The 19,844-nt window shown below is 42.7% G+C and overlaps 1 protein-coding gene across 2 annotated transcripts in view; it reads left to right on the plus strand.

Annotated features, from left to right (window-relative positions):
• The window catches only part of Osbp (oxysterol binding protein), a 31,922-nt gene extending 13,979 nt beyond the window's left edge, over positions 1 to 17,943 (plus strand). Inside the window, exons 5-14 of one of the 2 annotated variants that reach the window (XM_051146176.1) lie at positions 97 to 199; positions 468 to 522; positions 706 to 837; positions 6,939 to 7,184; positions 7,428 to 7,548; positions 13,124 to 13,227; positions 14,499 to 14,594; positions 15,300 to 15,481; positions 16,504 to 16,724; positions 16,808 to 17,943. In XM_051146176.1, coding sequence (XP_051002133.1) covers positions 97 to 199; positions 468 to 522; positions 706 to 837; positions 6,939 to 7,184; positions 7,428 to 7,548; positions 13,124 to 13,227; positions 14,499 to 14,594; positions 15,300 to 15,481; positions 16,504 to 16,724; positions 16,808 to 16,950 — 1,403 coding nt within the window. In that variant the 3' untranslated portion in view covers positions 16,951 to 17,943. Of the gene's footprint in view, positions 1 to 96; positions 200 to 467; positions 523 to 705; positions 838 to 6,938; positions 7,185 to 7,427; positions 7,549 to 13,123; positions 13,228 to 14,498; positions 14,595 to 15,299; positions 15,482 to 16,503 lie in introns of both variants that reach the window. The other variant, XM_051146175.1, reaches the window with a different exon arrangement.
• Positions 17,944 to 19,844: the final 1,901 nt, after the last annotated feature.

Below are 19,844 nucleotides of genomic sequence, written 5' to 3' on the forward strand. Positions count from 1 at the left end.
GTTGCCGTGTTTGTGGTCGGTATTTAAACGAACCCACTGTGCCAGGCATTGGTAAATATAACCACAGAAAGCAAATGAGGCTTTTTTTCCTTGTAGATCAGTGTTGTTCTGGCAAAGGGGACATGAGCGATGAAGATGATGAGAATGAATTTTTTGATGCCCCAGAGATTATCACCATGCCTGAAAATTTGGGCCACAAGTAAGTGTTCTTGACTGTTGACGAAAATGGACGTGTGTGTTTATATGATGAGACTCTGAGCTGGGGATGGCTGCTGAGAAGTGGACTTTTTGTGCTAAGTAGATGGAAAACTGTTAACACTTACACATTGAATTTTCCAGATACCCCAAACTCATACCCATTCTAAGTGTGTGCAGTATATTCAGCATTGTGCTTCATAAAGAACTGATGAGGTCTAAACTCTAGTTCTGGTCTTTGTTCTAATTCTCCTCTGTTTTTATCCACAAAGACGTACTGGTAGCAATATCAGTGGAGCCAGCAGTGACATCAGCCTTGATGAACAGGTAACTCTTTTTCAGAAGTTGTCAGAGTCAAGAGACTTTAGTTTGGATTCCCAAGGCCTTACTGTGAAGTGCTAAGAGAAATAGAAACTCCTGGTGTTTGTTTAATGTGGAGGAAGGGAAGCGTACAGATAGCAGATTTCTTATTCCTTGTGGCTGATTAAATAGCTTTATTTTTGCTTCTAGTATAAGCATCAGCTGGAGGAGACCAAGAAGGAGAAGAGAACCAGAATACCATATAAGCCGAACTACAGCCTCAACTTGTGGAGCATCATGAAGAACTGCATTGGAAAAGAGCTCTCTAAGATCCCAATGCCGGTGAGGTCCTGGGCAGCCAGACGGGTTCTCTCTACCTCTGCGGCACTCTCGCCACACTGTAGTATTTTCTTTCCTGTTTGTTTGTTTGCTTGTTTTTGTTTTCGGTTTGGTTTGTTGATTAAAGGCGTGCGCCACCACGCCTGGCTATCACACTACAGTATTTTCAAACATGGCCTTTATTAGTCATAAACCATCCTTTAAAGTCAGCTTGTTTAGTTCCAACTATGGATCTGGTATATTTCCAGATCATCTAGACTTATTTGCTGATGTTTGGTAATATTTATGAGCAATTCCTGTGGCAGGCAGGCTTGGAGCATGCACAGATAACACAGTATTGATTCTATCTTCAAGAAGTATATGGTGGCACATACCTTTAATCTTAGCACTTGGGAGGCAGAAGTGGGATCTCTGTGAGTTTGAGGCCAGCCTGGTCTACAGAGTGAGTCCAGGACAGCCAAGGCTACACAGAGAAACCCTGTCTCAAAAAACAAACAAAACAAAACAAAAAAAGCATATAGTGGGACTGAGGGCATGGCTCTGTCAACAATGGTACTGCCGTGTAAGCACAAGAACCCACATAAAAAGCCAGGCATCCATCCATATCTGCCTTGTTTTTTTTTTAGGGTTTTTGTTCTTGATATTTTTTTTTTTTTTTTTCTCGAGACAGGGTTTCTCTGTGTAGCCTTGGCTATCCTGGACTTGCTTTGTAGACCACACAGGCCTTGAACTCACAGCGATCCACCTGCCTCTACCTCCTGAGCTCTGGGATTAAAGGTGTGTACCACTAAGCCCAGCATTTTTTTTTTTTTTAAAGGGTTTTTGAGGTAGTTGTCCTAGACTTGTTTTATAGACCAGGCTGGTATTGAACTCACAGAGATCCACCTACCTCTGCCTTTCTAGTACTGAGATTAAAAGTGTGTGCCACCACCCTCAGCTGCTCGATGTGTGCTTTGGTATGCACATGCACTCACCACACAGATACACAATTATCCCCCTCCCAAATTAAAATAAAATAAAGATTATAGGAGCTGGGTGTTGTAGTTATGTCTATTAATATCAGCACCAGGAGGAATGACAAGAGTTTGAGACTAGCCTAGGCTACATAGTACCATGCCAGCCTGGGTCAGAGAGTGAGACCTTGTCTCAACAAACACGCACCTCAAAACAAAATACACATAGATTAAGAGAGACAACCAAGGAAACAAGTGGATGATATTTTTCCTCTTTTAGAGCTATGGAAAGTCCTATAGAAATGAAACACAGTACAAAAGCAGTTCATTCAACCTAGAAGATGAGGACCATCTCCATGGTAAAGATGGATATTGGCTCTGGATGTGGTACTGCACACCTATGATCCCAACACTTGGGAAATAGTGGCAGGAAGATTGGGAGTTCAGAGTCAGCCTTGACTACAGATCATGTTCAAGGTCAGCCTGAGCTACTTAAGATCTCAAAAAAAGCAAAGAGATGGGATTTGAGCTGACCTCCCTGCCGCCAACCATGGTTTTTTCCAGGGTATCCATGCTCTTGTCAAAAGGATCTGAAAAATAGAAGCATGCTCATGCCAGTTTTCAGCTTAACATCCTTTAGTGGTTCATTGCTGCCTTGACTATAATCCTTAGTGTCTGGGTGCTTTCTCCTGATGGGCAGATCTCCATTAGGATAGTCTTCAGGTATTCAGGCATCTTGCCTTTTCCTTTAGGGCATTTTCACACACTGCTCTTTATGCTTGAACTGTCTTTATTTGCCCTCCAACCCTTGGTATTTTTTTCTGGGACCAAAATCCTTTTGTTGGGATTTTGGTGTGGTGTCTAATATCAAATTGAGATGAGATATTGGTCCCCTGTGCTCCAAGAAGCTCCATTGTTTGTGTCTGGCAGAGTTCTGTTTGCAGATTCATACTACAAGTATTTACTGAGTGTTTCCAATTTGCCCAGTGTGGTGCCAGTATGCATCTTAGGCAGATGTTCAGTTTATAGAAAGAAATCCCAAGCTACATTAATTTGAACCAGGGGTCAGCAAACTAAGGTTCTTGAGACAATCTGGCAGCCATCTAAGCAGCCATAAGCCAAGCACATATTTTTATTTTTTTATTAAGTGATTGGGGAAAAAATCTAAAGGAATGTAATAATTCATGAGGTTAATGTCCACAAATAAAGCTTTGGCGGGACAGAGGTTCTCATTTGTTTGTTTGTGCCTGCTGTCTTGTAGCAGCAGTATTAAATGATATGACTGAGGCCACCTAGTCCTGAAGGCTTAAGTATTACTATGTAGCTCTTTACAGAAAAACAAAATAAAATAAACAAAACAGTGAGCCCCTACCGTAAGCAAATGTTGTTTTAACACATTCTTACTTTGAAATCCAGAAGTAGGTATCTAGGGCTGACACCTATAGTGTCAGGACTAAGCTCTCTACTTATGATTATGTGCCTTAATTCAGAGGTCTGTAATGGCTTCATGAGCCCTCTGGGACACTTTGCAGTCAGCTGGAAGATGAACAAATATGAGCAGGCTGAGCCTTGGAAACAAATAGACTGTCTTCATACATGTGTAAGGTTAAATTTTTAAAAGAAAGGATTTCCAAAAGTGAAATGCATCTCAGTGATACGAGTGCCTAGCATGTTTAAGGCTCTACATCCCATCTCCATACTGTAAAGTAATACTGGTGATATTACCATCTGGTAATAGTAGGAGTAATTAATTAATTAGTTAATTAATTAAAATAAAGTGAGTTTGGCATATAGACAAGAAAAGGAACTGAGTGAGCATGTTTTGGAGAAACCCACAAATACTTGGTATTTGGCAAACCTAAATAGAGAACCCACTTGCTCAAGCATTGAGTGCTTTATAGAAAGCAGTAGGCAGATGGACTGGAAAGGCAGGCCGCCATTGTCTCACAATACCCATCCTACTTAGAAACCGCTTCTGGGTCTAGGTCACCTCTGTGTCTTCTTACACTGTACATTCCTTACTGACACATCATTAGGAGTATACAGTCCTGAACCTGCCTCGAGTCAAATCAAGGCATCTTCTTAGGCAACATTCCATCACAGGAAAGCTGGTGTACGCTGTGGTTTTTAGACTTCATTCCTGCTGGCATTTAGCTGGGCACTGCCAGTATACGATACTAGTAGGAGATCACGCTCCCTCTTAGGTAGTCTTCTGACAGGATCCGTGTGACTAGTTTTCACTAGCCAGGCCTCACTGAGCTAGCTCTTCAAGGTGTTACATTTCTGCCAGATCCCCTCAGCCTCAGAGGTACAGCGATATCCCTGCTTCTCTTTGCTCCCTACTCATGGCTGCCTGGAGTTGCTAATCTCTGGGTTCTTTTTTATAGCTAGCTAACTCTCCTTGGCAGTGAGTGATGTCCTTGTTCCTTCTGCTTAAAATACTCAGACTCCTTTGTTTCTATTTGGCCTCTGAGTAGTAAAATGGCCGTTGTGCAAAGCTTGACACTTTCAAAGAAACTGTGGTTTTTGGAACATTTATTAGAAGGTGGTTATATGTAAATAAAGAACAATGACAGACTAGTGATGTGCAGAGTCTAGTCCAGGCTCTGCTCCTATGACTAGTTAGAAGGTGGTTACATGTAAGTGAAGAACAGTGACAGACTAGTGATGTGCAGAGTCTAGTCTAGGCTCTGCTCCTATGACTAGTAGCCCCCTCTAAGATAGTTTGTCACGATTTTCCTCTGAATGTGTGAAAATTGTGCTTCATTCTGGCTAAAGTATTGCCAGTAAGAGATTCTGCTGCAGTGACTTGGAAAGGCTCCTAAGGATTTGGGCTTTACAGTTTGTTACGAGTTGGTCACTGTGCCACTTTCAAGCATCTTCTGTAGTCTAGGCTTCTCTGGAGGCTGAGGCACGTGTATCACAAGAAGGGTGGAGTAAGAAAGAAAGGTGTTCTTTGTTTGCTGAAACACTGCTTAAGTAGTGTTCAAGAGAAAGAAGACTGTTTTTCTTACTTCGTCCGGAATAGAACTCTGGCTTGTAATATCCAAACTCAGATGGGCATGGTAACACAGCAGCATTCAGGGAGGCGGAGACAGGCAGATCTCTGTGAGGACAGTTTGGTTTACAAATCAAGTCCAGGACAGTCAAGGCTACATAGAAAAACAAAACACAAAACACTCCAGGCCTGTAATATCCAAGCTCATGCTGCTTTGTTACTGATTAAATAAACATTATACATTTGCTTGGGAACCTAACTTCCTTCTAGAGCAAAATTTATTCTCTAAGATTTATTTTATTTTAATTACATATATGTGTGTGGGTATGTGCATGTGAGTTCAAGTGGCTAGAGGCCAGAGTCATCTCTTTCCCTAGAGTGAGAACTACAGGTGGTTGTAAGCCAACTTATACAGAGGCTGCAAATGGAACTCAAGTCCTCTGAAGAGCAGCCAGTGCTATTAACTACTGAACCATCTCTCTAGTCCTTCTTCCCCTCTCCCCCCTCTCTCTAATTTTATTTATGTTTTTGTGAGGTGTGGGGGCTATGCATGGGAGGCCAGAAGAGGACCTTTCTTAGCACTTGAGACAGGATCTCTCACTAGGCTTGAAGCTCTCCATTTCAGCTAGGCTGAGCTCTTAGGAAGTGCCAATGTCTACCTCTTCTTCTCCCTCCCGACAGTGCTAGGGTTATAAGCATATACAGCCATGCCTAGCCTTTTTTTTTTTTAAGTATAGGTAGTAGGAATTCGAACTCAGGTCTTCATGCTTGCAGAGTTAAGAGTTCCTACCCACTGAGCTGTCTCCCCAGCTTCCAGAGCAAATTTTTTTGTTTTTGTTTTTGATACAAGGATCTCTATTTTATAGCTCTGGCTGTTGTGGAACTTGCTATGTAGACCAGGCTGGCCTCAGACTCATAGAGATCCACTTGCTCTGCTTTCCTGAGTGCTGAGTATAGGTGTGTACAAATTTTTGTTTGTTTGTTTGTTTGTTTTGTTTTTTCAAAACAGTCTTGGCTGTCCCGAAACTTGCTCTATAGACCAGGCTGGCCTCAAACTCACAGGAATTGGCCTGTGTCTACCTCCCAAGTGCTGTGATTGAAGGTGTGCACCATTCATGCCTGGCTAACGATTTTAAATTAGCAAAATTATTTAAAATTTCAAAGTTACCTTAGGAACTAACTTGTTTTCTTGAGAGAGGATCAGTGTGAGCAGCGTCTGTTACTCACTTCTCCACTAAGTGGGCTGCATAGCCTCGGGCACACAAACACTCAGGTGCTATTTGTGTAATGAATAGGTGCACATCTCCCCTAGCAGAGATGCTGCCTCATCCCCTGCACTCCCCTCCACACACTGTGTCATGTAGCTATTGAGTGCTGTAAATGAGCTGTAAAATCTCAAAAGTGAGAGCATGACCTGCTTCCTCTTAGCCCTATCAGTAGCACTCTATTACTAGCAGCACCTCCTGGCCTCAGAAGTCAGTTCCTGACCGAATAAAACTGCGCCAAGACTTAGCAAGCCCAGGATAGAAGCTAGCTTTGGCGGCAGCACGGTCTTCTCAGTGACCAGGATGCCCCTGTACTTATAATTTCTTACCCTTTGTTTTCTTCCCTGGAATGTACAGTATCCAACTTCCTCACTAGGCACACTTCTGAAACTTTCTTTCCTTTTATAATTTGTTCACTCAGTTCCTGTCTCATGAGGTCACTTCTGGCTGTTGTTGGGTCTGCACTGTTGCATAGAAGAGGCATAGTTTCCTTCTCAAAGAACCCATAGTAGCCACGGAAATGAAAGAAAGGTGATTTTGGGGCTGGAGAGATGGCTCAGGTTAAGAGCACTGGCTGTTCTTCCAAAGGTCCTGAGTTCAATTCCCAGCATCCACAGTGGTAGCTCACAACCATCTACAATGAGAGCTGGTGCCCTCTTCTGGCTGCAGACACACATAAAGACAGAATACTGTATAAATAAATAATTTTTAAAAATAAGAAAAAGAAAGGTGATTTCTGTTACTCATTGACATGGACACTAACAGAGGTGTGAGTCACCTGAGGTCTAATCTGAGAGCTACAACTTCTTTTCTCTTCCTGTCATTTGCTTTATCACCTCGACATCTCAGCATCTGGAACAGGTTTTAGATGTGCTCTCTTCTTTACAGGTAAACTTTAACGAGCCCTTGTCCATGCTTCAGCGTCTTACTGAAGATCTGGAATATCATGAGCTCTTAGACCGAGCTGCCAAGTGTGAGAACTCTCTAGAGCAGCTGTGCTATGTTGCAGCCTTCACTGTTTCCTCCTATTCCACCACTGTCTTCCGAACCAGCAAGCCATTCAACCCTCTCCTTGGGGAGACCTTCGAACTGGACCGACTGGAGGAGAATGGGTACCGATCCCTCTGTGAGCAGGTAGAGAGCCCAGGCCAGCAACACTTTTCCCTTCCTGCAACAGGTAGTTACTGAGAAGCCAGTCTCTTGTCAGCCCAGTCTGTCGTATTTTTCATCAGGGTTTAATACACCAGGCCCGATATTCACCTGCTGATGTGGATGTAAAAATATCAAGGGAGGCTCTTGGGTGCTTATTGCCAATTAATAGACCATAGCTTTCTCTTCTCCACTCTTCTTCCCTAACTTAAACCTGATCTCTTCAAGGTGAGTCATCATCCCCCTGCTGCTGCGCACCATGCTGAATCCAAAAATGGCTGGACATTGCGTCAGGAAATCAAAATCACCAGCAAGTTTCGAGGCAAATACCTCTCCATTATGCCCCTCGGTAAGGCCACCATGTTTGTTCCAGTGAAAGGTGTTCTGGCGTGATGGAGGCCACTGGTTCAGGCATCAAATAGGAACTCTGATTCAGGCACAAGCATCGCTAGCTAGCACTTGGCAGTCATTTAATTCCCGGCTATTCAAATGAGTAAGGAGGCTAGGCACTCAAAAAAGACCCCATCCTGCATAAATTCCTTATCTCTTTAGTATATTTACTTTTTTATTTATAAACACTACCTTAGAATATAGATCCTAGCATGCCTTTAAAAAAAAATTGTTCATGGTGGTGCACACCTTTAATCCTAGCACTCCAGGGAGGTTAGAGGCAGGAGGATCACTGTGAGTTTGAGGCCAGCCTGGTCTACAAAGTGAGTTCAGGACAGCCAGGGCCACACAGAGAAACCCTGTCTCGAAAAGACAAAATAACAAAAATTTCCTTTAATGGTGTTTCTGCATTACTTTAGCAGTCTGGTTCCATCCGTATATAGGACATTTAAGATTACAAGATTAGGCTTCTTGGCTCGTCTCTCTCCTGTGGTCCTCTTCTGCTTGATGGATTACGTGTAATTTATGTAATGACTGAATCCTGGGTAAGATGAAACTTTATTTTATTGGATTACAAGTTATTTTTATGTCAGGAAAAAAAGATAAAGCCTGGAAGTAGGAAGTCTGACATGTAGGGTTGGAAGCTTACCAGAACTTTGCAGCTGCTGCCATTCCTTACTCTGCATTGATTTTCTTGCAGTGTGTGTGTGTGTGTGTGTGTGTGTGTGTGTGTGTGTGTGTGTGTGTGTGTGTGTGTATCAGGTCTTTTAAAGTTTATTTTTGCTGGACATGGAAGTGCAGCCTTTAATCCCAGCACTGAAGGAGCCAGAGGCAAGTGGATCTCTGAGTTTGAGGACAGCCTGGTCTACAAAGCAAGTTCCAGAACAGCCAGGACTGTTACACAGATAAACCCTGTCAAGATTTATTTCTATTATTTTTAGTTTGTGTGTGTACATGTGTGTTCAGTGCAGTTCCTACAGAAGCCAGAGGTGTCAGATTCCTTGGAGCTAGTGTTATAGACAGTTCTGAGTTGCCAGATATGCATGCTGATAATCAAACTTGGGTCCTCTAGAAGAGCATTGAACCATTTCTCAAGCCCCTGAAAATTGTATTTTTATACTTTATAATCTCATTATATAACTTTGTTAGTTTACTTATGCAGATACTTTACAAATTGTATAGGAGAAAAAGTTACATACTGTCTTTAATACATAGTTGGCTTTTTGGTCTCTTTTAATGTGAATTGAATTTACTGACTTGTGTCATTTCGGTATGTCTTAGGAGATGGATTATTTGAACTTTGTTGATCTGGAATTGACTCTTGAGTTCCCCTTGCTTTTGCAGGATAGTTTTACTGGATATAGAATTCTTCCTTAGATAGTCTTTTCAACATCTTGACTATAGTGTTCTGCTGTCTTCTGGCCTTCTGTATTTTTTCCCTCAAATATTTTATTGTAAACACACACACACACACACACACACACACACACACACACACACAAAAGCATTTCAAACATGTTAAGTGTGTAGTTCGTTGCTGTTTACTACATTCAAATGGCATATGAACACTGAACCATGTGCTGCAAGATACTTCATTTTGTACAGCTGAAGCTCTCTACCCATTAGATAGTAACTGCTCGTTTGCCCTTCCTCCAGACTCAGAAAATCACTGCTTGCTTTTCTTTTGAACATATATATATATACCAGTAGTGGAATTGCTGGGTCACATGGTAATTCTCTTTTTAATGTTTTGAGAAATCCCACAGTGTGACTCTACCATTGTATGTGCCTCCCAACAGTGTGCCAGAGCTGAGTTACCCCATGTCCTTGTTTTTCACTCATTCTTTCATCAGTAGTAGCCCCCTGATTGTCTGAGGTGTGTCTCATGTGCTCTTAGTTTAACAATGGTATGAAGCATGTTTTCCTGTGCTTTTTAATAACTTGTGTGTTTACCTTAGGGAGGTCTATATAAGTCTTTTGCCTCCTATGTTTAGGATTTTTGTTGTTGGTTGTTTTGAGATTTTTGTAGCTCTGGCTGTCTAGATCTCCAAATGTCAGCCAGGCTAGCCTGGGCCTCACTGAGATGCACTGCTTCTGGAATACTAGGAGCAATGCTGCACCACTATGCCTCAGCCTTTGGCAGTTTGTATTGTTTTGTGTTTTTGAGACAGGGTCTCACTAAGTATCTCTGGTTAGCATGGAACTCAGACCTGCCTGCCTCTGTCTCCTGAGTGCTGGGATTGAAGTTGTGTGCCACCACACCTAGCTACCTTTACTAGTTTTTTGTTTTGATTTTTTTTTCCTTCCAAGACAGTGTTTTCTGTGTAGCCTTGGTTGTTCTGGATTCGCTTTCTAGACCAGGCCAGCCTCCAATTCACAGAGATCCACCTGCCTCTGCCTCCCTGAGTGCTTGGTTATAAGCATGTGGCACCATACCTGGCTACCTTTGCTAGTTTTTAAATTGAATAGTTTTGTTGAGTTTCGAGAGATTTATATGTGATCTGGATATTGTTGCCTTATCAAAAGTAGAGTTTACAAATATTTTCTTCTATGAGTTGCCTTTTTACTCGATAGTGCTGCCCTTTGATGTACAAAAGTTGTAGTTTTAAAAAAACCATTTTGTCCATTTTTTGTTGTTTTTATTGTTGCTTTTACTCTCAGTGTCACTACTAATCTAATGTCTTTGTTGTTGTTGTTATATTTGTTTTTATGGCTTTTGGAGACAGGGTTTCTCTGTGTAGCCCTGGCTGTCCTGGACTCACTTTGTACACCAAGCTGGCCTCGAACTCACAGTGATCCACCTGCCTCTGCCTCCTGAGTGCTGGGACTAAAGGTGTGCACCACCAGTATTGGGCTTCTTTCGAGTTTTATATAGTTTGAGGTGTGACATTTGGGTGTTTGACATTTGGTATTGATATTTGTGTATGCTATTCAGAAAAGATCCAGCTTCATTTTGCATGTACATTAAAGACACCTTTTTCTATTAAATGGTCCTGGCACCCTCATCAAAATCATTTGAGTGTAAATAGAAGGTCTTGTGTATGGCTTTCTGATTTGCTACATAACCTTCTGTATTTATGGATACTACATTGTTTTGTAATGAGTTTGAAATCAGAAAATTTGAATCTTCCAGCTTTGTTCATTTTCGAAATGTTTTAGCTGGTTGAGTTCCCTTATAATCAATGTGAATTCTTCCTTCCTTTTTTTGTTTGTTTTTTGAGACAAGGTTTCTCTGTGTAGCCTTGGCTGTCTTGGACTCATTTTGTTGACAAGGCTGGCCTCGAACTCACAGAGATCCGCCTGCCTCTGCCTCCCGAGTGCTGAATTCTTCCTTCTTTAAAACTGCCTTTTATTAATGTGTATATATGTAGTTCTGTGTATGTGTATGCCTAGAATGTACAGTGGCCTCTGGAGACCAGAAGAGGGCATTGGGTCCCCTGGAATTGGAGCTGCAAGCAATGTGAGAACCTGTCTTGAGTGCTGGGATCAGAACTCAGGTCCTTTGCAAGAACAGCAAGGGTTCTTAATTACACACACACTCACTTACACACACACATTTTGAGACCTCAGACACCTCTGCTCCTACCATGAATTTTGATTTAGTATTCATCTGGGAAGCTATGCCTACTACATACCTGTTATGTTACAAGCACTTAATGAGCAAATAAACAGGTATTTACTGATGAGCAGGATGTGGTTTCCCAAGTCTATAGATGATAAAATTGGCCAAAGGAAGTTAAAATATTCAGTGATATGGTAAATGTAATGCTGACACTAACCACCCACAGCATATACGGACTCCATAACTTATGGGCACCATCCCCAACAAGATTGCCTTTGCTTCTGATATAAGCACAAGTTTGGGGTTGCTAAGCATCCTATACTTTGGACCAACAGGCTATAAATCCCAGGAATCCATCTCCAAGTTCCCTTGGATTTGAGAACTGAAAAAAAAATATTTTTCTAGATTTGTCTAGATTTATGTATGTGCGTGTTCTCCCTGCATGTGTGTATGTGTACTATGTGTGTACCTGGTGCCCTCACAGATCAGAAAAGAGTGTCAGACTAACCTCTGGAACTAGAGTTACAGATGGTTGTGAACCACTCTGTGGCTTCTGGGAAGCAAACTGGGTCCTCTGCAAGAACAAAAAGTGCTATTAAGCACTGAGCCATCTCTTCAACTCCATTAGTTTTGAAAACTTGCTGTAATGACGGTGGAACTCAGGAAAGTGGTATGCACACGGCAGTGTTGTCATTTAGTGTACAAATCAGGGTTGAATGAAGGGCCTTTGAAGCTGAAACAAGGAAGGTTCTGCATACAGCGCTTCCATGACCTCTCCCCAAGGAATCTGGACATGTGACTCTTGGATTTTGGCCTCCAGAGATTTTATTGAGGTTTCATTATGTAAGCACGATTACTTGAATTCCATTAGATTTAACTTTTCAGTATCTGTCTTCCCTTCTTGAAGGTTACTGGTATGATGATAATAGATGACTCAAAGTCCCAACTTTCCAACTACAAGGTTATCTTTCTAGCCTGTCTTGCTCTCATCCTGAGTTATCACACTAACAGTCAGCAACCCACTGAGTCACCTCAGCAGCATGAAGTGTCAAACTAAGCTAAGATAATTTGAGAAATTACAGCAGCCAAAAGATTCTCTTCCAGCTGGGTGCTGTGGCGCACGCCTGTAATCCCAGCACTCGGGAGGCAGAGGCAGGCAGATCCCTGTGAGTTCGAGGCCAGCTTGGTCTACAAAGTGAGTCCAGGACAGCCAAGGCTACACAGAGAAACTCTGTCTTGAAAAACAAAACAAAACATTTCCTTTCAGTAACTACAGAAAAACCAGACAAATTTTTATGTAACATAGGATTGCATATCTAGTGAGTGACAAGCCAGGACTGAGTCCAGTGCCAGTTCTAAGCTCTCCTAGCTCTACTTTTCCACTCTTACTATTAAGACCCGTAGATAGTGATTTGTGTTAGGTCACACAGCTAATCACTAGCCTTGACTGCCAATATATGTTCCTTCCACAATACAGTGCTATTTTCTTCATGATGGTGCCACCTTTGCCTATTTCTGTAAATTTTGGAATAAACTCCCTAGCTAAGATGTATCAATTGTCATTACCTGACGCCATCTAATTATATTTTATCCATTTACTTAAAATACAAAAATACTTAAGGTACAAGCACACAAAAACCATCCAACATGCACAACATTTAAGAAAGTTATGCTTTTGGCCGGGCGTGGTGGTGCATGCCTTTAATCTCAGCACTTGGAAGCAGAGGCAGGTGGATCTCTCTGAGTTCGAGGCCAGCCTGGTCTACAAAGTGAGTCTAGGACAGCCAAGGTTACACAGAGAAACCCTGTCTCTAAAAACAGAAACAAAAACAAAAAGCAAAGTTATGCTTTATTATTTTTTGACTTGCTGTTTTCTCTTTAAAGTAAGAAATACTAATAGAAGGAAATTAGCCTTATTTCTGGTGTGCATGATGCTGTTTTTCTGATACCTGCCTGTAACCTTTGCTTCTAGGTAGCATCCACTGCATTTTCCATGCAACTGGGCACCATTACACTTGGAAAAAAGTCACCACAACTGTACACAACATTATTGTGGGCAAGTTGTGGATAGATCAGGTGAGCAATGGTACCCAGAGTGCCTCTGAAGTTCAGAACACCTCTTCAGGTAATCTTTGCTGTAATTAGGATGCAATAACTTGTCCCAGACTGTTTTTACTGGCTCACCAGTTTCTCCTAAGGATTTTCTCAGGCAGTAGTCCTACCTCCATAAAGTTCTATCTACAAATTATTACTTATGAATGACCACATTATAACTTCACCAGTGACGACCAGGACTCTGTTGGGCAATATAAAGCATATGAGCTGTAGTTACATAGCTCTGCTCTCAGTGCTTTGCTGTTCCTGTTTATTGCCAAGCACTTACCAGGCACTAGTGTCTCAAGCTCAGAGAAGGCCCTCCAGGAGTTATTGTGACAGTGAAGAAATACAACATGTGTAGGTTGAAAAGTCTGTAATAAAATACCCTAGTATAGGAGATGTGCTAAGAGATTTTCTAATTAAGTGTTACCTTTGGGGTAAGACTGGTTTAACTCAAGTTAGAAAAGAGGGAATACTCTCTCCTGGAGAAGGGCTTCATGGCAGATGGAGAATTAAGCTGAGTCTTTGAAAAATAGAAAGAAGAGAAAAATGAAACAAATGAAGTCTCAGAAAGATCTGTCATGTAGAACTTTGAAACTGTAATTTGTGTTAAGCAAAGGAGGTCTAGAAGGATCTTAGTAAGGAACTTGGTCAGGAGGGTGGATTACTACATGTGCATGTCAGTAGGTGTACCGAAGGTCAAGGTGCCAACATGGGACATACAAAGAAATACTGTTCAACCTTAATTCCAGCCTGAAATACCATGGTTATAGAGAGGTTCCATAGTGCTCCAGGTCTGGTTAGGACCTGATCTTTAGTTTTGTTTGTTTGTTTGTTTGTTTTTTGAGACAGGGTTTCTCTGTGTGGCCTTGGTTGTCCTAGACTCACTTTGTAGACCAGGCTGGCTTTGAGCTCACAGCAGTCCACCTGCCTCAGTGTCCCAAGTGCTGGGATTAAAGGCATGCATAACCTCACCTAGCTGGACCTGATCTTTGAACAAGGGAGCACTCATGTAAACCTCATGTCAGTCAGCAAGGTGCCACAGCGGCACATGCCTGTAATTCCAGCACTCTGGGAGGCAGAGACAGGCATATCTCTCTGAGTTCGAGGCCAGCCTGGTCTACAAAGTAAGTCCAGGATAGCCACGGCTACACAGAGAAACCCTATCTCAACATCCCCCTACCACGCCCCCCAAAAGTAAATCATGTCAGTCTTCATAAAACTAACCCGTGCTTTTTTTTATTTTACAGTCTGGTGAGATTGACATCATCAATCACAAGACAGGAGACAAGTGTAATCTTAAATTTGTTCCTTATAGCTACTTCTCTCGAGATGTAGCAAGAAAGGTAAGAGAGGTTGAAAAGTAAATATTTTTATTTAGTATGCATCCCTTAGAAGGGCTGGTCTGTGTCTATATGTAGAAAGGTAGAAAGACACATGGCTGCACTCCCCTGTAATCCCAGCACTCTGGAGTCATAGACAGGTGGTTCTTTTAGTTTGAGGCCAGCTTGATCTACAGTGTGAGTTCCAAGACAGCCAGGGCTTTGCAGAGAAACTCTGTCTTGAAAAACAGGAAAAAAGGTGAAGGCTAGTTTTGGAGATTCAGATGTGTTTGTGGATCTGTGTAATTTCTAGATAGTTTTATGTGTTGGGTGCTTTTCCTGCATTTTACATCCTTGCATTAGAGCTTCCTCTGCAGCTGGGCATGATGGCTCAGGCCTTTAATCCCAGCACTCGGTAGGCAGAGGCAGGTGGATCTCTTTCAGTTCAAGGCTAGAGTAGCCATGGCTACAGAGAGAGACTCTGTCTCAAAAAACTGAAAGAAAAAAAAAAAAATTCCTGTGCAATAAGAAGCTTTAATCACAAAACCATCAGATGATAGCTCTTATTTTAAGTAGTATTTAAAAATCAGCAACAAGAAACTTAGCTAACTCCATAATGTTTATGAAAAGCCAGATTTAGCCAGTACTTACCGTACGACTTTTTCTAGACTAGTCAGGTAAGCCACCCACAGTGGCTCTATTCCAAAGCTGTGCTCTCCATCCTTGTAGGTGACAGGGGAAGTGACAGACCCATCAGGAAAAGTTCACTTTGCCCTTCTGGGGACATGGGATGAGAAAATGGATTGTTTCAAAGTTCAGCCAGCTTCTGGGGAAAATGGGGGTGATGCTCGGCAGAGAGGCCACGAGGCAGAAGAAAGCAGGGTCATGCTGTGGAAGAGGAACCCCTTGCCGTGAGTATTGCTTTCGAGCATCCTGGGGGCTTTGCCCTTAACTCCAGAGTGGTATGCAGGTATTCTGCCCGCTTTCTTTGTGGCTATCTGTGGGACTGACCAGAGAGATCAGAACCTTTGCAGAGATTAGCAGAAATTGTACGTGTTTGTGGAGTTGAAGTGTGCTTTGTTCCAAGACTCACCAAATATATGCCAAATTGTGTTCCTCTTTCCTAAAAGTTCACTGAATCATAACTCAGAAGAATCTCTATAGTTTAGTGGGAGGTGTTTGTTGTTGTTGTTGTTGTTGTTTTGTTTTTGGCTTTTTTGGTCTTTTGAGACAGGATTTCTCTGTGTAGCCTTGGGTGTCATGAACTCATTTTGTAGACCAGGCTGGCCTTGAACTCACAGATCTACCTGCCTCTGCCTGCTCAGTGCTGGGATTAAAGGTGTGCACCACCATATCCTGCAGCATACTGTTCTATTTTTGAGGCAGGGTCTCATGTAGTCCAGGCTGATCTGACTGGGTAGCTGAGGTTCTCTTTGAAGAGCTGATCCTTCTACTTGTACCTTCCAAGAGCTGGATTACAGGCAATTCAGAGAGGAATGTTTCAAAAGCAGCTGGGGAGAAAGGTGCTTTCCACCTGCCAACAATTTCCTTTACAAGCCCAATAAATAAAGCACAGAACTTTGGAAACAAGTGCAGATCTTTGTCTCTTGTCATCATGTCATATATCCCATCTACAGAAGTAGCTAGATTTTGCTTGTAAAAGAAAGCAAAGGAAATAGGAATGAGACAGATTTGAAGATTTCATTCTTCCTGATGAATATAGATACTTCTGAATGCAGATGCTGCAGATAACTATTGGATGGGGCGATGCTGGGGAAGGGTCCGAGTGGTAAAATTTGTGGGGGTTACCTGATAGGCTTTAGAATTTTTCTACTTGTGGGACACTTAGATGCAGGGCAGTGTTCGGAGCTGATGCTCCTTGGGCTAAATGGAGGCTGTAGAGCTGCCTTTCTTCTGTCTTGTTTGCTCATAGGAAGAATGCAGAAAACATGTACTACTTCTCAGAGCTCGCCCTCACTCTCAACGCCTGGGAAGGTGGCACTGCGCCCACAGACAGCAGGTTGCGGCCTGACCAGAGACTGATGGAAAATGGGCGCTGGGATGAAGCAAATGCTGAGAAGCAACGCCTGGAGGAGAAACAGAGACTTTCCCGGAAGAAGAGAGAAGCAGAGGCTATGAAAGCCACAGAAGATGGTAACACACCTGTCCCCTCCTCTGTTCCTTGGTGCATGGTGAGTGCCAGCTCTAATCTTACTTTTCGTTCTCTTCCCTTCCAGGCACACCGTATGACCCCTATAAAGCCCTGTGGTTTGAGAGGAAGAAGGACCCTGTCACCAAGGAGCTAACCCATATTTATAGGGGCGAGTACTGGGAATGTAAGGAAAAGCAGGACTGGGGCTCTTGCCCAGACATTTTCTAAAGCGGCTGAAACTCAAAGGAAGAGGGCTGATCGGAGAAGACGGCAGAGGATGTGTGGGAAGGCTGGCAGTTGGGACTTGTACCAAGTGCTTTCCTCAAATTTGTCTGTCTTAACCAATCACTTTTTCCAAATCAATCACCAGAAGCAGACACCCGTGGTGGTGATTGGCTGGTTGCCTTAGCTGATTGATGCTGAAATCGACGTAGTAGATACCCATGTTTGTAAGGGAGCGGTTTAGTGGCTGAAAGTTAGTTGTTACTCTACATCTGCAAAGGCAAGTAAGTGTTGTGGTCCTCTCCCTCTGCCTGATATAAGATGATGTCATTCACCCTCCCCTTGTAGTCCTGCTCAGCCAAGATCTGCATAAGATTGTGATTCATGAGCATTTTGGTGCTTTTCAGAGCAAGAACTGATTTTAAAGTTACTTTAAAAAGAAACACATAAGATTTAACCAGCAGAGGCATCATGCATAGGTCTCAACTGATATGAAATGTGCTCACATGGGTTGGTTTAACGGGGCGTCGTGTGTAGATAACTAAGGTTTTTGGAGCATCTGCAGGAGAGATTGTTCTCTAGGGATGGAATATTGAGCTACATTCTTGGGGATGTTACCTTCATTTGCATACAACACCCCTCTGCTGTTCTGTCGACTTTAAAAGCAACCAGAGGCCTCCTTGGTCATTGATAAGAAGGTCCCACTATCCTCATAAAGGAGTTTTGTGGACTCCCTCAAGTGGAGAGCCTCTGAGAACACAGGCAGGGTGGAAGAAGACTGCTAGCCACTTGTACCTTCCCGGCCCCTCCTCATCTCATCCTTCATTGCCTTTCTGGATTCTCTCTCCTGACACAGGGCTTGTGCCTCAGTCTGGAGCAAACATTGCCTGACCTATTCTGTACACTTCAGAATCTGAGAGAAGTTTCATCTTGAAAGTCCCAATGGAATGGAGCCACCTCTGGAATAATGTGTTAAATCATTTGTATATTTTATATATATATACATACATTTATGTGTATATATATATATGTAGAGAAAATCTAATTTTTTTTGTTGGTTTTCCTCTTTCCCATGAAGAATCTTGTTTTTTTTGTTTTTGTTTTTGTTTTTTTTAATATCACCCGTCTCCCTGGGACTCTCTCAGATGCACATTACTATGGGTTGGCGCTCCTCCTCTGCTTTCTGTCTCTTAGAGGCATTGCAACCCCAAGTAGGGTCATGTGTGGCAATTGCTGAACAGGGACGAGGAGGAGGGTTTGTGTCACGGGTGACCCGCTGCTGCCTCAGCTCAGCTTTCCTGATCACCTGGCTCTTGGAAAGGAAATCCTAGTCTTTTTCCTGCCTCAGTTTCCTTCCTTAGGAGGAGTACGGGTAGAAAGTCAGGAGGGTGATTTCTAGCTTCCCTGTGTCCCAGCTAGCTCAGGCTAAATCCCAAGCGTTTTCTTCCAAGGATGTGAGCTAAGAGCCCTCGTGCCCTATGGGGACTGCTCCTGCTGGGCCCTGGCTTCCTCCTTAATTTTTTCTGTATTAGTTTTAGTTTCCTGTTCAGAAATGTAACCCTTGTGCAACCCACCCTTGGTTGGGGGTCATAAATTGAGGTGCCTTCCTTGTGTACTTTTTGTTAGTGTTTTTTGTTTTTGTTCCTTAACTGTTGAGCCTCAGCCAGTGTGGGTCCTTGGGGAAAATGCCATTCCAGAAGAAGCTATCCCTCCAGGGAAATTGGACTTTACTGGGTAAATTAGTACTTTCAGTCCCACCCCCACCGGCTCTCCTTCCCTAGATCAAACATGATCAAAGATTGAGCACTAGGGAATTTCCTCCTAAGAAGGCGTTCCCCAGCACAGGGGTTACTCCAGGGAGGCCCATAAGATGGGTACCATCTCTGGAAGCTTTGGATAGAATGGAAATTTCCCAAGGAACTTCCTCGCTTTAGCCCCTTTCCCTCTATATCTGCACTACATTTCTAGCTTGATTCCCAGATCCCTGCTAACGGAAGAAGCTTAGAAGTCCCGAAGATGGAATAAAGTCACATGAAAGCAAAACAAGACTATATATATTTTCAGTTTTTTTGCCTTATTGCTTTTTTTCAAAAAAAAAAAAAAAAACTACTAAATTAAATAATTTTTAAAAAGCTATATTGTCTGATTTGCTTCTATTCCTAATAGGCAGGAAATAGTGTTGGACAGAGAGCGATCTGGCCAGTGGTGATCTGTTCTGTTTGAGAATTTTATTTTATGTGTATGACTGTTTTGCCTGTGTGTATATATGTATACTGTGTGCATGCCTGGTGGCCACAGAGGCCAGAAGAGTGTGGAAAGGTGAACCTCCATGTGGGTCTGGGAACCAAACCGCGGGCCTCTTGGGAAAGCACCATGTGCTCTTAATGGCTGAACCATCTCTCAAGCACCTATGTTTCACTTCTTCAGCATCAGTCCAGGCTTATGAGCAGAATATACTACTACTAGTAAAAGTAAATTCTCAAAATCCTTAGCTGTTTGATGTATGGGTTCGAATCCAGGTTTTGGAACCATAAGCAGTTGAATTTTGTTTTAAAGACCTTCAAAATAAAGGGGCGCACCCATCACCCCAGCACTCAGGAGGCTGGGGCAAATTTCACGTGCCCAGGAGCTCAAGTCTGCGCAACTTGGGGAAAGTCTATCAATCAATAAGCGAACAAATAAATAATAAATGGCCAGGAGTGGTGGCATAGGCAATCCCAGGGGAGGCAGGAAGATCACGAGCTCCAGAGCAGCCTGAGGCGCATAGATCCTGTCTCAAAGGCAAACAGACCTTTTACAAGCAATGACACCAGTTTGCTTTTTCCTCTGCACAGTTCATGCCTGAGGAGAGGATGGGCAAAGGATCCTGCTCCTGAGCCCTGAGTCTGTAGTATAGAGGG

The sequence above is a fragment of the Acomys russatus genome, chromosome 5 (assembly GCF_903995435.1).
Source record: "Acomys russatus chromosome 5, mAcoRus1.1, whole genome shotgun sequence".
Taxonomy (NCBI): Eukaryota; Metazoa; Chordata; class Mammalia; order Rodentia; family Muridae; genus Acomys; species Acomys russatus.